The sequence below is a fragment of the Lissotriton helveticus genome, chromosome 3_2 (genome assembly GCF_964261635.1).
Source record: "Lissotriton helveticus chromosome 3_2, aLisHel1.1, whole genome shotgun sequence".
NCBI lineage: Eukaryota > Metazoa > Chordata > Amphibia > Caudata > Salamandridae > Lissotriton > Lissotriton helveticus.
Window position 1 is genome coordinate 443,826,447 of NC_136062.1, and position 17,211 is coordinate 443,843,657.

General features: G+C 50.7%; 1 protein-coding gene across 2 annotated transcripts in view; it reads left to right on the top strand.

Annotated features, from left to right (window-relative positions):
- LOC144826055 (1-aminocyclopropane-1-carboxylate synthase-like protein 1) overlaps positions 1-17,211 on the top strand; it is a 146,954-nt gene that overhangs the window by 127,183 nt on the left and 2,560 nt on the right. For both annotated transcript variants that reach the window (XM_078684353.1, XM_078684354.1), the window contains 2 exons: positions 15,922-16,064; positions 16,926-17,079. In XM_078684353.1, the coding sequence (XP_078540479.1) occupies positions 15,922-16,064; positions 16,926-17,079 (297 nt within the window). The remainder of the gene's footprint in view (positions 1-15,921; positions 16,065-16,925; positions 17,080-17,211) is intronic.

Below are 17,211 nucleotides of genomic sequence, written 5' to 3' on the forward strand. Positions count from 1 at the left end.
CAATCGTGCATACTTAGTTTCACCAGAGTGCAGAGAAATAGAGAAACGGGCGTTTTCAATAAAAGGTGTTATTTATTGAGCAGTCTTCTTTCTCATGCAAGAGAAATGAATTGCCACAATTGCAATACTTAACATAAAGTGAAGTGCGTACAGTAAAAGGAGTATTATAAAATGATACTGTAAAAGCATTGATATGGTTTCTTAGCCATATGATATTACCTTGCACAGTGACAGGTGCCACACATTTGAATCCTGAAATATTTCTAGACATGGTAACCTGCACACCAAAAAAGGGTGTCAACAAAAAAATGGTAACCTACACACCAAAAAAGGGTGTCCACAAAAAAATGGTAACCTACACACCAAAAAAGGGTGTCAACCAAAAGTATAAAATCCTGTCAGAAAGTGGCATACTATGGATCTCTTCACCGATCAGCGCTTGACCGGCGTGCGGTGCCAACTAATACCACCTACCGGCGCCCAAGGGTGATGCTCGAAGACAACTCTTTCTGACGCCTGAGAAATGCAAAGGTATGGAATCTGCAGCTAAATGTCTCTATCAGATCTTACTTTCTCTTTCATAGAGATGAGCATTGGTGTCTACTCTATTGTGTCTGTTTGTTGATTGTTTAGATCTGAGCTCTTGCCCTCCACAATAGCTCCCTGAGAAGCCTGTGACTCCTCTCCCTCGCTACCCTGAGAGTCCAGCGCGGACAGGGTTGTAATTGGCCCATTTTGTCATATTAGAATAGACCCTAGGATACCAGGGGCAAATGATCTCAAATACCTTGGTTAGTACCCTGCAGTCCCTGTCTGCCATTTGCCCCCTCCCTGAACAGGATCTGATACTCACACACACCTTCTGGACTTCTTCCTCTTCTCTTTCCCTCCTTTTGTACTACTTTACCTTTATAATGTATCTTGTATGTGAAACAAACCTGTAATAGTTGCTTTATAAATTTTGATAAACAACTTCATTGGTGTTCATGACATGTAAACAGTACATAAAGTAATAGTATGTACTATTTTGATCATCACCAGCCCTTCCCGCTCCACCCTCACGCATCTTACATTAGTATTCCCAACTATGTACCCCACACACGGCTATACTTGGTGGGGATAGCCTCTTGCCTCGTAGACCAGCTTTTCTTGTGTGGCGCACCAGTCCACCCCTTTGCGCCATCTGGGGGGTGGGGAGGGGGGCAGAGTTTTTCCATGCAACCGTAATGTCTTGTTTGGCTACCATGATGGCCATCCCCAGGAAGGTCTTGTCTGCCCGGGACCAGTCTGTGACTTCCATGACTCCCAGGAGTATGGTTAGGGAGTCACGCGGGACCTCCCAGACCATCAGGTTGCCCAGTTTGGACACTATTGTTGTCAGTATGTAATGAGGTGGGTACAGGCCCAGACCATGTGATAAAAATCAGCAGTTTCTGTCTTGCAACGCGGACAGGTTTGAGTGACCAAGAACCATACACGGTATAGGCGACCAGTGGTGAGATATGCGCACTGGAGGTAATTCACCTGGACCAATCGGAGCCTGGAAGAAATAGTAATCACTCTGGGAGCCATTAGGGTGTCTCAGTCCTCGTCATCAAATGGGCCCAGCCATGCTTCCCACCGGCGTTGAAGGGGGTCAAGGGAGGATGAGGAGTCATTAACTAGTGAGCAGTAGATCTTAGATATCCCTCCTTTCCCAAGTCTACCCAACAAGATTTGGGCCTCTAAGGGACTGGATTCTGAGAATGTGGTACCAGCAGGTGCATATGAGGTGAGAGCATGTCTGAGTTGTAAGTACTTTTAGAATTGCGAGGTGTGTAGAGAGTAGACAGCATGTCAGGAGTGTAGGTGATCACCCTTCCACATGTCCCCAAGCTGTTATACCGATTAGGTCGCATTTTCGATATCCCTGTAATGTCCCCACCTCACAAAGCCAGTGGGCGTGCCACAGGGGGTCTGCAGTGTAAGTGTATTCTTCCATTGTATATGACACAGTGCGGAGCAACACCCCCGTGGTACCACAGGAAGTGTGCGAGGGATCGGGGCTCCATAGAGCATCACCTGGATTTGACAGAATCCTAGGCTCTCAAGTTCACCCGGTAGGCCAGGTCAGACCAGCCGCCCTTAAACCAGTCATCGACCACTCGAAGGCAAGTAGCTTGGTAGTATAAGTAGAGATTGGTCATGCCCATGCCTCCGTCATATGGGGCAATTTGGGTATGGGTGAAGGTCATACATGTTCTCGAGCTACCCCAGAGAAATGTCTTAGCCAGCTACCGGAGTCATCCTTGAAAGAGGTGGAATGGGTTGTTCTGGACTCTGTGCAGAAACCGAGGGAGAACCATCATCTTAAATAAAGTCATTTTCCCCATGGGGTTGAGTGGGAGAGTTTGCCACCTACAGAGGTCTTCTTTGGTTTTCTTGACTAATGGGCTAATATAGAGTGACCATGCAAGATCAAGGAGTAATGTGACCCAAATACCTAGATATTTAACTGACAGGCATCTTATAGGAATGGTTGATTACCAGTCAGTGGATTACCTTGACATGTGAAGAGGCACCAATGTCGACTTAGTGAGATTGTTGTGCAGCCCGGAGGTCTTTTCGAAGGATTGGAGAATTTAGAGGCACCTGGGGCACCTGGGTCCCAAGAACACTGGGTCTGCTAGGAAGAGCAGAATGTTGTCCACGTATAGTACGATATGGTCTACGTGTGTGCCACCCCAGTGCCCCTTTCTACTACTTTGTTATACAGTGTTTGGAGGTGGGGTATAAGTAGGTCCCGAAATGCCACGCAATACTCCAGTGGGAACCCGTCTGGGCCAGGTGTCATCCCGGAGGCAACCAAGGAAATAGTGTCCCCTATTTTTCCTTGTGTAATGGGCAGATCTAATTGGGGCGTTTCCAATTCTGACAGTCGGGGGAGTTGGGCCAAGTCTTGTTGGGCTGATACAGTGGTTGTCTCGTTGGACTGGTCTGTGGAGTAGAGCCGGGAGTAGTACTCAGCGAAGGCTTGGGCGATTAAGGTAAGTGTCCATTTGGTACGACCATGCTGGTCGAGGATCTCCGGAATTTTTGGATTCAACCAGTGAGTAGCTTCCCATTTTTGTCTCCCCAACCATACACGTGGGCTTCCGAGGACCTCAATAATACTTTTTCGGACTCAAGTGATAGGTGTTTTATTTCTTATCTCACCAACTTAAGTTGCCGGCTTGCCCCCTCTCCCTCTGACTCGGTTAAGGTCTGTTCCAAGCGTTTTGCCTGTGCTTCCAGCCCGGTAAGCCGGCTCTCTTGTGCCATCAATTGGGCTTTTAGGTGTCCTTTGGCAAAACCCCTGATTGTGGCTTTGCCGGCCTCCCACAGCATGCTCTACGAGGGGACTGTGTTGTGACTAGTTAGAAAGTATTGTTCAAGCTCCTCCCCAATTACCCGCCGGAAAGTATTATCTTGGAGGAACCAGGCCTTCATCAGCCAGATGGGGCGCAGAGCTCAGGAAGGACCTCCTGCATGAAGGAGGAGGGAAGAGTGGTCTGAAATGCCACGTGGGAGGATAAAGATATCAGTTACCTCACCACAGTTAAGGGTGGGCATGAAAAACAGGTTGATGCGCGCATGATTGTGATGTGCTGCTGAAGTATTAGTATATTGAAGCTTTCTGGGGTTCCATACTCTCCAGATGTCGCATACGCCTAGCTTTGCTGCCCACTCCATTACCCGCTTAGCGTGCTGTGTTCTGTGTGGGGATGGTGTGCCAGTGACATCCATGGATGGCTACAAGACTGCGTTGAAGTCACCCTTAATTACTGTTAGCCCCGGGGGCAATAAGGATATTGCATCAGTAGCCGCACACAGGGTGGGGACAAGGTCACTGCAGGGACATAAAGCAACCTTAAATTAATGACCGGCCTTGGGGGTCTCGGTTATATTAGTAGGAGTGAAAGGGAGGGTGTGGCGGAGGAGGAGGATCACCACCCCTCGAGAGCCCTGCTCGAGCCCGGAAAGGCAGACCCTGTCAAATCTGTGTCGCTCAAGGAAGTGGCAGTGATTACCCATGAAATGTGTCTCCTGAAGCAGAAGGATGTCAGGGGCGAACCTTTGGGAATATTTCAATACTGCTGTATGCTTCACCTTGTCGAGGAGCCCGTTGACATTCCAGTAGATGATTTACAGAGGTTCTCCTCTTTATTGGGATGTAGTCATAGCAAGTGTGTGGGATCATGGACTGTGAGCTGTGTTTCTGACCTGTCTGGCTGAAGCAGGCTTGGGCTGGAATAATACAGATGCCTATGTTCGAGGCATGTGGGCTGCTGAATTCATATCTATAGCATAGATCGCCGCCTAGTGTTGGGTCCGGAAGATTGCACATTGTTGTCCTGGAAGAGTCTTCGAAGTATCACGAGATAGGTGGCTCCTCCCCTGGACTACAGTGCGTATGGGCATCCACTCCATCCCCAGAATGTTTTTTTCCGCCATTGGGTTCGGATGCATATTTGATCTCTCCAGTTCGGAATCAATAGAAACTTTCTTTTCGGCCCTAAGGCCTTTTTCTATAGCGTCGGTATTGTCTTGCGTTCGGTGCCCAGCTCTGTTCCGGCTCAGTTCCCGAGTCGGACATCCAGAGAAGTCGCGTGGCTCTACGATGCTCGAGGCCCAGTCAACGCAGCCAGACTTATTCGACGACACATCATGGAACGGAGCCAGTTCAAGAGGTGCCCCGTGTGCAACTCCAAGTATCCCCATATCGTCGTCCACCCGGTGTGCAACAAGTGCCTGTCGCCGGATCACGATGAAGCCAACTGTATGGCTTGTTCCCGTTTTCGCTCCAAGAAGACTATTCGACTTCGGCGCGTGGCGTGCCAGGAGGCCCAGCAGGCGGCCCCTGACCCGGTGAACATTTTCGAGGGGGAAGAAGCAGAAGAGCAGGAAGGTCGAGAGCCGATTTCAACTCCAGCGGCGGAGATCGACTCCAACTACGACGCAGACGTCGAGATGCTCGATACAGAAGATGTCGTCGACGAGGTAGGAGACGACGATGAGGCCTATGGGGCCACGGAGGATAGCTCGGGTGACGAGCTATGCCCCGTTCGAACATTGACTTAAGGCTCAGGTCGAGGGATCGCCACATGGCCTTACCCAAGATCTTGCACCTGGATCCACGGTCTCGCTTCCGGGCCCAGCTACGGACACTTCTACGGAGCCGCCATTGGTCAAATCGAAACCGAAAGTAAAAGCTTTGATCTCGACAAAAGCGAAAGTGGTGGAGGCGCCATCGAAACAAAAAGCGCCTGTCGCCTTGGTCGGCTCCACGTCTTCAGGCCTGTCGGTGCAGATGAAGCCACAGAAGGTTGTCGAACCGGTGAAGTCGCTCAAGGGCGTTGAGCCGAAGACTGGGGCACCGAAACCGCTTGTCAAGGCCGCCGACCCGAGACCGTCGGCGCCGAAGGCCGTCGACACGGACAGAGGACTCGGAGCTCCGAAAGCTGTCGATCCTGCACGTCGGCCGGAGAAGGCCAAAAGTACTGTCGCCCTCGAGTCTGCACATGGTGGTGGATCGAGAGCACCTGTCGCGTCGACGAAACCGTCCGCATCCTTCACAAAGCAGGTGTCGGACTCGTTGCAACGCATCAAGGACAAGGCTTCCGCGGTCGACCCGAAGGATACTTCCACCTCGAAACCCGCTGCCAAGCCGCAGAAGTCGTTGGCGCACATTCAGTTCACGCTGCCGCCGAAAGTGGCGCCGAAGGCGTTCGCGCCCAGGACAGTCATCGACGCGTCCACGAAGGTGTCCACGGTGCCGAAGCCTACCCCTGCTGTTGTAGGCACAAAGCATCGACAACCCCTACTGGAGGAGCAGTCGGAACAATTTATCGACGCCGACACCGGTAAACTTTCCATCTACAAGCGAAAGATCACACCGGCACAGCCTATGGAGTCCTACACAATTCCTTTAAAGAGGAAAAAGGCTTCTATGGATTCCCCAGTTCTTGTTGAATTAATGAATCCCCGTGCTCAGGATACTGCTCCAATCTCGCCCAATTACTCAGATGTGGAGGCTGGGGAAGGGGACGATGAGGAGTACAACTACCCTGTCGACACTGATCCTGAGGATCACCATGACACATGGACAGATGCTGGGGACCCAGGGGATCCGCAAACTGCCCCGGACACTCAAGTATATACGGTCAAAACATCCCCTACTGAGGATTCTGCGGCATTTAATGCACTGATTGAGAGGGCAGCTAAAAATCACGACGTCCAGCTGCATGCTGACCCTATTGAAGTGGACTTTCTGTTTGATACCTTTTCCACCTCTGAAAAGACTGTCAAAACTCTGCCAATGCTGAAGGTGTTTTGAAACATGCTGCAGACATTTTTAAAGAACCCACACGTGCCAGGGTTATAAACCCCAGAATTGAAAAAAAGTACAAGCCGGCACCTGGCGACCCCACCTACATCAAGGGCCAGTTGCCGTTGGACTCCCTGGTTGTTTCTAATGCCCGGAAGAGGGCAAATTCACAGACTACTGGTGATGCTCCTCCCCCTGACAAGGAATCTAAAGTGCTAGAAGCATCAGGGAAGAGGGTGGCGGCTCAAGCAGCCAATATCTGGTGTATTTCTAACACGCAGGCGCTCTTGGCCAGATATGACAGGGCACACTATGATACACTTGAGGCCCTGTTACAACACTTGCCAGAGGCAGCGGAGATGCTCATTCAAGAAGGGAAGCTCATCTCCAATGCTTCAATTAAGTGTGCACTGGACGCAGCAGACACCGCGGCCAGGGCCATTAACACAAGTGTAATGTTGCGGCGTCAGGCCTGGCTCAGAATCTCCGGGTTCAAGCCGGAGATACAAACCACCATCCTCAATCAGCCTGTAAACCCTGATCACTTATTTGGACCTGAGGTGGACACCACCCTGGAAAAAATCAAAAAGGACACCGAGGGAGGAGCCAAGCTCGCGAGCGTAATGGTCGCCTTTTAGCTCGGCTCCCGCAGCCCTCCGGCCTGATCGTGTATCCTATCTAATATCCTGTCCGGAGACGACACATTATCGGGGAATTGGAAACGGAACACCTTGTTTGTACTTACCATTTGGCCCGGAGATTTCAACGTGCAGCGGCTCCGAAGTTGTGCCCTCCGCAAGATCGGGGCCTCCGTGGAACCTAGACCGGGACCTAGCCTGTGGGATCCGACGGCTCTCGGCCCCGGCCGAGAGCGTGAACCAATGATGAGAGCCGTTGTGCGAAAATCCCGGCGATCCTGATCCGGGCCTGGTGACCGCGCGGCTGATGTGGGTGAGATGCACCGGGGACTGATTCTGTGAAGGGGTCCTCCCCCCGCCGCTGCTTTGTCCGGCGGCCCTGGTCCTCCACGCCCGGACTCTGTTTGTTGGGGGCGCCGGTGCTGGTGTAGGCGGGGACCCGCATTGGGCGGACATCCTTTCGGCACCAAGGCTGCCATTGCTGGGACCCCCGGAGCTCTGTTAAGTCCTACATTTTTGAACTGTTTTTTCGGGGGTCGTGGAGGGCGGCGACTGGGCTGACTTCACGAAATGGCGGCCGACCCTCTGAAACAAGAATCGCCCTGTGGCAGCGGGCTTGGGTTGCCTAATTGCGCGGGGGTCTGGTCTGATGAGCGTGAGCTTACGGTCAGAGATATCCTGGAAGCTCTGAGATCCCTGCGCGCATCCCTGGCCCCCGATGTCCCTGTGGGTCCGCCACGATCTGCCGCCATTTTGAGCAGCCGTTTCTTCTTGCCACCCTCTTGTTTCAGTGACTCCATTGCCTCGCCCCCCTCGATTGCTGCAAGTGTTGCTGCCGCTGATCGAAGATCGTTTTGTGTGCCGGTGACTTTGGAGCTCCCTGTTTTTCGAGGTTCTGACCCCGGGGACTTGGACATTGCGCCGCGGCCCTGTCCGGCACGGATGCCTGGAACTATTGGTGGACTGCCGCCTGCACCTGCTCCGATGGCTTTGCCTTTGTCTATCACAGAGACCCCCTCGCCTTCCCCAGCGGCGAAACTGAACTCCTGTTTTTCATCATCCGTGCTGCGATTGCTGATGCATTTAAACTCTCTGTTTGGGTTTCTGCTCCCTTGCGGACCGATTTACCTCCCATGTTGTTATGGTAGTCATAATTTTTTGCGATTGTATGCTGGTCTTGTATTTAGTATCTCATTTTACACTGTCATGTGGTGGGTGGGATTTGTGGTTCGGAAGGGATGGGGGTGATATGCACGACTCTTGGTTGATTCTTGGTATACGACTTAGTGGCGCAGTTGTTTGTACCCATGGAGCGGTGGGAGGTCCCCTCCTCTGTACGTTTTATGGCGCTTGATGGGGTGTCGTCCTGGTCTGTTTTTGCTGCGATGGTCTGGTTGGGCGGAGGGCGGCGGCCGACCATATTGATTTCTGTTCTTATGCTCCTCCCTCCTGTTTTCTTATTTCCGTTTCTGTTTCTTTTTGTCTCGTTCTTCTCTCTTTCCGTCTCGCTATATTTCGGGTTCTGGTTTAGGGCGACAGGCACGCTGTCTGAAGGGTAGGCCATAGCCTTCTACAGGGGTGCAGGGTGGGATGGGTGGGTTGGGTTCTATTTGTTGTTTGTTTTATGGTTCTATGGCCCTTTTGTATCTCCTTTTCGTAATGCCGCGTCTGTCCCTGCCTCCCGTGGTGTGTTCGGGGTGGGGTGTGTGGCGTCGTTAACCCTCCTTTTATGGTTCGGTTGCTTTTCTTCTCGATCGCTGTACCCTCACTGGTGCTGATACTCCTGTTGTCTCCTGTATTCCCGCCACGGGACGCCTGTGTCGACGTGTCTTCTTTCTTTCGTTTTTATATTTCATTTCTTTTTTCCTTTTCTCATTGTTCCACCTTGTCCTCCTCCCCTCCCCCTCCTTCCCCCCCTCTTCCCCCTCTTTTCCTCGTCCCCGCCCCCCTCCCTCCTTTTTCCTAGAGGTCACTATGACGGGCTAGTTTTGATGTGATGTTTCTCCGATCCCTCTGTTCTGGCTTAGCTGTGGTTTGGGTGGTGGGTATGTGACGATGATAATGCTCAGGTGTCGATTATGTCTCAATTATCCTGATCTTCCTGTGTGCATTGTGTTGTCTCTCCTGTACTGCGGCCCCTTACCCCCTTATTGACGCTGAGGCTGGTTCTGGGACTTCGGACGTCTCTATATTGAAAGTGAGCCTGTCGTACGCCTTATCCCCATATTATAAAATTAACCTTTTTTTGCTCCTGTGTCTTGGCCCTCTGGTTCCTAAGTCTCTTCTCCCCTTTTTACGATTGTACTGCCTCTGCTTCTTGCTGATTGATTCTGTAATGTTTGCCTTGGAACCTCTGATTGCTTTACACATTGCGGACGGCCGATTTGGTTGTAGGCCTAGACTTGTATATCCTTTTGATGCCAATAAAAAAAAAAAGGACACCGAGACTGCAAAGTCTATGGGGGCTCTTCTGTCCCAGCAGTTCCGGGGTAGTACTTTTCGTCGCTCAAGCAATAGAGGTGTTTCCAGAGGCCAGATGTCCCAGCAAACACAGTACTCTAAAAGTGGTGCACAAACCTCTTACAACAAGCAGAGTAGAGGCGGATATCGCTGCAACAGCACCAAGGGCAGAGGTCGTGGAAACAACAACTCCCGATCCTCCGCCACCAACAAACAGTGACGCCTTGTCACTGCCCCCCGACCATACAACACCTGTCGGGGGGAGACTCTAACAGTTCCTCCCAGTCTGGAAATCCATCACCACAGACAGGTGGGTCAGAAAGCTTATCCAGTACGGTTATTGTCTGGAGTTAACATCCACTCCACCCAACATACCCCCAAAACACCGTCCTATGTCAACAGAGCATTTGCACTTATTGCAGCAAGAGGTGCTCGTCATGCTGCAAAAAGGGGCAATCGAGCTGGTACCAGTGGAACAAAGAGGCTCGGGAGTGTACTCCCTGTACTTCTTGATCCCAAAGAAAGACGGGTCCTTGCGACCCATACTAGACCTCAGGCCCCTAAACCAGTACATTCTCTCAGAATACTTTCATATGCTCACGTTGCAGCAGGTTCTTCCGTTGCTCAATCAAGGGGATTTCCTCGCAACATTAGATCTAAAAGACGCATATTTTCACATTCCACTACATCCGTCACACAGAAAATACCTCAGATTCACCATTCAAAATCAGCATTACCAATTCAAGGTCCTCCCTTTCGGAGTGACCACAGCGCCCAGGGTGTTCACAAAATGCCTGGCGACAGTGGCTGCTCACCTCCGGAGACAAAACGTTCACGTCTACCCTTATCTGGACGACTGGCTTGTCCAAGCAAAGTCGACCCAGCAGTGCGCTGCCAACATGTCCCACACCATTCACCTTCTTCACGATCTGGGATTCTCACTGAATTACCCAAAGTCACACCTTCAGCCCGCCCATGTGCGGCAGTATCTAGTCGCGACAATAAACACTCTGGCAGCCACAGCACAGCCAAATTCAGTGAGGATCAACAGCATTCTATTGCTAATACAGAAATTCAGACCGCAACACTCGCTCCCAGCGCGAGTGTTCATGCAGTTGATAGGCATGATGGCCTCCTGCATCTTCATAGTCCCGCACGCAAGACTACATATGCGTCCGCTTCAAGAGTGCTTAGCACGTCAGTGGAATCAGGCTCACGTACAGTTGAAAGACCTAGTGTTGGTGACCGGTCGTGCATACAACTCTCTGCATTGGTGGAATCCACACAACCTTTGCAAGGGCCGACCGTTCCAGGAGCCTGTGCCACAGCTCATCCTGACGACGGACACATCTCTCCAGGGTTGGGGAGCTCATGTACTCCACTACACAGTGCAGGGACTATGGACAACGCAGCAAAAGAAGATGCACATCAACCACCTAGAACTGATGGCGATCTTTATGGCAATGAAGGCCTTCAAAGTACATCTGTGCAACAAAGTTGTGTTGATGCGGACGGACAACATGACAGCCATGTACTACATTCAAAAGCAGGGAGGTACACACTCTCCACAGTTGTCTCATCTGGCTCAGAGCATGTGGAAGTGGGCAATTCAGAGGAACATCTTCCTCATGGCGGAACACCTCCCAGGCAAGGACAATCAGATGGCAGATCTGCTTAGCAGGTACAGCCACCAAATGCACGAGTGGGAGATACATCCATCAGTGCTCCACCCGTACTTCCAGCAGTGGGGTCATCCAGAGATAGACCTGTTCGCCACAAGGGAAAACGCCAAATGCCACAGCTTTGCCGCCAGGTTCCCGCACCCACTGTCGCAGGGCAATGCGATATGGATGCACTGGTCAGGCAAATTTGCGTACGCTTTTCCCCCAGCACCTCTAATACCGCTGGTGGCACGAAAGCTAAAGCAACACTCGATGACGCTCATCCTGGTTGCTCCAACGTGGGCCCGCCAACCATGGTACACCATGTTTCTAGAACTTTCCGTGGTACCGCATCAAAGGCTGCACCTCACACCCAGTCTTTTTACGCAGAGCCATGGCGACATTCAGCACCCAGATCTGCAACAGCTCAACCTGGCGATCTGGCTCCTGAGGTCTTAGAGTTTGGCTACCTCAACATACCTCCTGACTGCATGGATATCATACGGGAGGCAAGGAAGCCCACCACCAGAGCATGCTACGCAGCAAAATGTAAGCGGTTTGTCATTTATTTCGTTGACCACAAGATTGACCCACTTGACGCGTCCACGCACGACATCATTTGTTATCTCTTGCATCTTTACAAATGCAATCTGGCATATGCTTCCATTCGGATACATTTATCCGCCATAGCGGCTTTTCTCCAAAACAGGTAGCAACTCTCCCTTTTCCGAGTGCCTGCCATTAAAGCTTTTCTAGAGGGGCTCAAACGAGTCATTCCTCCCAGGACGCCACCTGCTCCTGAATGGAATCTTAATGTGGTACTCACCCGCCTGATGGGTCCACCTTTTGAGCCTCTACATTCATGCGAGATTCAGTTCTTAACATGGAAAGTGGCTTTCCTCATAGCCATTACGTCACTGCGACGTGTTAGTGAGCTCCAGGCGCTCACTGTGCAAGAACCATTCATACAGATTCACTCTAACAGGGTAGTGCTGCGAACTAACCCTAAATTTCTTCCAAAGGTGGTTTCACAGTTCCATGTCAATCAAACTATTGAACTGCCTGTGTTCTTCCAAAATCCAGAGACAGTGGCGGAAAGAATGCTCCACACTCTTGACGTCAAACGAGCTTTGAAGTACTACATTGATAGGACCAAAGATTTCAGGAAAACGAAACAACTCTTTGTTGCCTTTTCTGCCCAACACAAAGGCAACCCCATTTCCAAGGCAGGTATAGCCAGGTGGATCGTTAAATGTATTCAAATTTGCTATCAAAAGGCTAAGCGCACTTTAACGATCCCCCCAGAGCCCACTCCACCCGTAAGTTGGGGGCCTCCATGGCTTTCCTTGGAAATATCCCTTTAGAAGACATTTGTAGAGCAGCCACATGGTCTACCCCACACACATTTACGAAACACTACTGTGTAGATGTGCACTCCAAGCAGCTGTAGGGCAGGCTGTTCTAAATACACTTTTTCAAACGTCTGCAGCTGGCACAGGCGGCCGCCGTTAGGGGAGGGACTGCTATATATTCTATGCTATAGATATGAATTCAGCAGCCCACATGCCTCGAACTGAATATGCTACTTACCAGTATGCATCTGTTCTTGGCATGTAGGGCTGCTGACATACATATCGCCCACCCTCCTCCCCGGCGCCTGTAGCAGCTGCAGAATTTACACTTACTCTTAGCATTGCCATCGCTCACACTGTTACACCCCATCTTCGCCACAATGGCTAAAAACAATCTGGGGATGGAGTCGATGCCCATGCGCACTGTAGTCCAGGGAAGGAGCCACTTATCTCATGATACTTCGAAGACTCTTCCAGGACAACAATGTGCAATCATCCGGACCCAACACTAGGCGGCGATCTATGCTATAGATATGAATGTCAGCAGCCCTACATGCCAAGAACAGATGCATACTGGTAAGTAGCATATTCAATTTCCGTAAAGTGGGTGTAGATTTACGGTGACAGGCTGGGTGCTGTGGCTTGCAAACACAAATTAAAACAAAACTATTGACTACGGTCCCAACTCACCCTCCAATCAACCCCCCAACCCTATACTTCTTTAAAGGAAGCGTCTGTCACCCTATTAACAGCAAATTTCAACAAGACTAAACTGTAGAGCTCAGTGTGTGAGCTGCTTAATGGACCCCTCCATGTAGCAGGATGCATTTGTCTTCCTGGTGTAGTCTTTTTTTTCACACCAGCACTGCTGAAAGAACAAGGGCTGCGTTCACTCGGTGAAGTTTCTATCTGATTAAAGGAACATGACCTTGGGTCTAGTTTGAGCTAGATCGTTGGGCTCCACGAAAGATCTGGGTCCTCGTTTCCTATGCCTGGGGGCGTTTGAGGGCGCCCATCAACCTACGTTTCCTTGGTGGACAGGTGCCCCCGGTGATGGCCTGGATGTTAGGGTCCGGTGTTCCCGCTCCACAGCAGACCACATCAAGAGGGTCTCCTCAGGTATCCAGGTTCTGATACAGTTCTCAATGAAGTTTGCAACTTGTCCGGATTCTGCCCCTTCGGGGATGCCTCCTAGACAGAGGTTATTGCATTGCGAACAGATTTCAGAGTCCTCTGCTCGTCTGTACAACTCTGCCATGTGGGATTGGAGTTGTGTGACTTGTTCCTTTAGCTGATGCATGGTATCTTCCACTGTAGACAAGTGGAATTCTGCTTTTCTTATGCGGGCCTTGTCATTGCAGAGATCCTGTCTTTTAAGGGCTATGTTGACTCGCACCTCGCCTATTTTATTCTGAATCGAGTCCTGTGAGGAGCGTATCGCCTGAAGGATGGCAGCGAGAACTCCTTCTGGGACAGAGACCTTCCCTGGGTGTACTGGTCGATTCAGGTTTGCGTTGAGGATGGGTTTGTCTCTTTATCTTTCCCCATGATGAATGTCTGAAGCTCTGCAGTCCACTACGCCATGACCAAGGTTGCAGTATCGGTACATCTCGTACAAGCTACCTCATTGGATATGTGCGGTCTGGTCCAGCGTCGCACTGGGGACCCTTCAGTGATCAGCGAGGTGAGTCAATAGGAATTGCTGTCTTCCCAACCTGGCTCAGCAGGGGCCAACCCCTCCACCCCCACCCCCCGAGTCCGGCTCTCGCGACACCCATAGGGCACTCCCTCTTTTAGCCCCATATGAGTGGGGCTGTGTCTTGTTCCAGGGATCCATTGGTGTATCTGTCTTCCATATCGCTCCAGTCTGAAGCCTTCGCTGTGGGGGCCCGGGTCTCCAATGTGTAGGGTAGAGCCAACCGCTTCGCTGTTGCACAGGTTACAATGCCCAAAAATCCAGAGGTCCGAGCTCAACCTCAACTATAGACCGGGCAGATGGGCCTCCTGATTAGGACGCATGAGACAGCCCTACCACTTAAGGCGAGCACATCGAACGGGGGGCTCCAGTCACATCTGGCCCAGCTGCCGCCCTGCTTGTCAGGTGTAATGTTGGTGGCTCCAGGGAGAAAGGACACGCACCGGAAAATGCAGGCCCAGGAGAGGGGAAGAGGGGGAGAGGGGGAGGGGTCTCAAGATGGATGCATCCCTCTACAACTCCAGCTCCTTAGGGTATGTTCTGTGGTTCAGCAGGGAGGGGAGGGGACCCGGACCCGCACCACAGTCTCAGATGGCCCCCCTCCAGCACAGTCTCATCCGCTCATCCCCAGATGTACGCTGTGTCAAGCCAGCTCACCAGGCGGGGCCCACCAGTCCTTACGCGGCACCTCCGGCACTGTGTACTCTTCTTAGCAGGCCTTGTCCCTAGGCTATGTTCAGGAGGACCACACTTGCCTGGGGTACCGACGATTCCAGTCCTTGGTTCCACAGAGTTGGGCCCGTCTCCAGACGGGGGGCCCCTCCCGTCTGCCCTGCTGACTCTGCACTACTGCTGGGGGTATGGGGACTCGTTCATGGACGTCATCTCCGCCCCCTCAGCTGGCAGCAGGTGTTTTACCAACAGCTTGGAGAGTAGAGAAGGCCGGGGAGCTGCAGATGGGACTGCTGGAGGGTCTGTCTAATCCCAGCCTTGGTTTGGCGCCATGTCGGGCCCACTCACTGTGCCCGGTTCCGGGACTCCCTTACGTCGCTGCCCCCTCAGTGAGGCCAGAAGCAGTCCACGGGGCACCATGTTCACGGTGTCGGCACCGGGGGACGTCCTGGTGGTGTATGGTCCCGGTCGCCGCCTTGAGCCTTTTGTGAGGGGATGTCTTTATCTGGATACTGGCGCTGGTGGACCCTAAGTGTCAGAGCGGATGCCGGAGGGGCCCGGAGCACTCTTAGAGTGCGACCCCCATCTTGATACTCCAAGCCACGCCCCCACTTTTAATAGTTGCTTTTCACTCATACTTTAGGGAATACTTAAATAATGTTATGCAACATATTTCCATACTGCTTGAACGATTGACAGGTTTGGTCTACTTTGACTTATGAAGGTTCTATTTGTTATTCATACATTGTTTTATAAAGTATTTCTAAACTATTAAAGCTTATTAACTGCATAAATGGAGATTCCCCAATCAAACTGCTTCAATATGTGGAGTTGTCAGTTGTTTGCAGAATTCATAGTATTGTTTGTATTTGTTGAAGACACTGTGCTTCTATATTAATGCCTTCATGACCACAATAGCGGTTGCCTCTTTTAACATTTTGATTTAGTCTCTACGATCTCCTCTTGAATTCAGTAATAAAACCTGCAGCTCTGTAAGTAGTCGACTGGCCTCTGTGATAACCTTTCAATTTGTGGCAAGTGAAAAACTTTACTAAACCAGTGTTCTACATGTTTGGCATTATTTACATTTATCTAGATTGGATCAACCAGGTCTTCTTGCGAACAAATCATGCCCGGCTGAGGGCAGCCAAAGCGTATGTGACCGAGGAGTTGGAGGCTCTCGGTGTTCCTTTTTTAAACCGTAATGCCGGTTTCTTTGTGTGGATCGATTTTCGTAAGGTGAGTGAGACCCCTAGGACAATTCACCAGCATTTTCTCCCTGTTACATGTAGACATATAGTATAATTTAAACTGATAAAGGAAGATTAATTAAAAAGAAAAAAAAACTTCAAAATGTTTAGCTGCAGACAGTGACACAATGCCAAGTGTGAGGGCCTGGGAGGTCACCTTTCTGTAAGATGAAGAGTCAGGTGTATATGTAATATCTGTTATTTACATGCTAGGCACGTGATGGAACGGGCACCCAGAGCTTTTCTGCACCAGTAGCTCCTTGAAGGCCAGGCGCTATCCACAGATCTGGGTGCTGAAAGGGGTCACATTGACACTCAGAGCTGCAGTGCCAACACTCTGCCAGGGGGACGCGCAGTCTCGGGCACACAGCGAGTGGCCTCATCCCTTCTTTAAGAGTGTCCCGCCATTAACCCCGCACATTGAATTTTAACTGTGAAGCACAAACATCTCAGCGTGGCATCAGAGTAAAGGTGTGGTCCAGGATTTGCATTTATATAGCGCTTACTTACAGCCTATCCCCAACATGCATTGTGAAGCCAGATCCACTCAATGCATGCATTTAAACTTGGCACTGATTGACATAAGAACAAGCATTTGCAATGCAATAGGTCTCGCAATTTAGAAACTTTGAACTATTCGCATTGTAAATAACAATGCCTTTTATTTATGAGCATTTTCTACTTATAGTCGTTGCTTGTAATTTACAATGCCAATAGCTAAAAATCTCGCTAATGCGAGACCTATTGCATTGCAAATTCTTGTCTTAAGAGTAGTTGTAGAGGGAATATCCCGTTTGTTATCAACCATCCATTGTTCATCTTTGTCTTTCTTTTGTTCTTGCCCTGACAGTACTTACGAACAGGCACATTTGAAGAGGAAGTGATGTTGTGGAGACGTTTCCTGGATAACAAAGTCCTTCTCTCCTGTGGAAAGGCATTTGAGTGCTGCGAGCCGGGCTGGTTCCGGATCATATTCGCCGACAAAACTCACCGTTTACAGTTAGGTGGGTCTCTTGACTTTTTTTCAGTTTTCTTCTGTTGTAGACTGCTTTTCTGCTTCTGCTGAGACTTGTTGAATATTCTCTGTCTGTGTTAGGCTGGAGCTCCTGGTCATACCTTATAGACTGCTTGTGTCC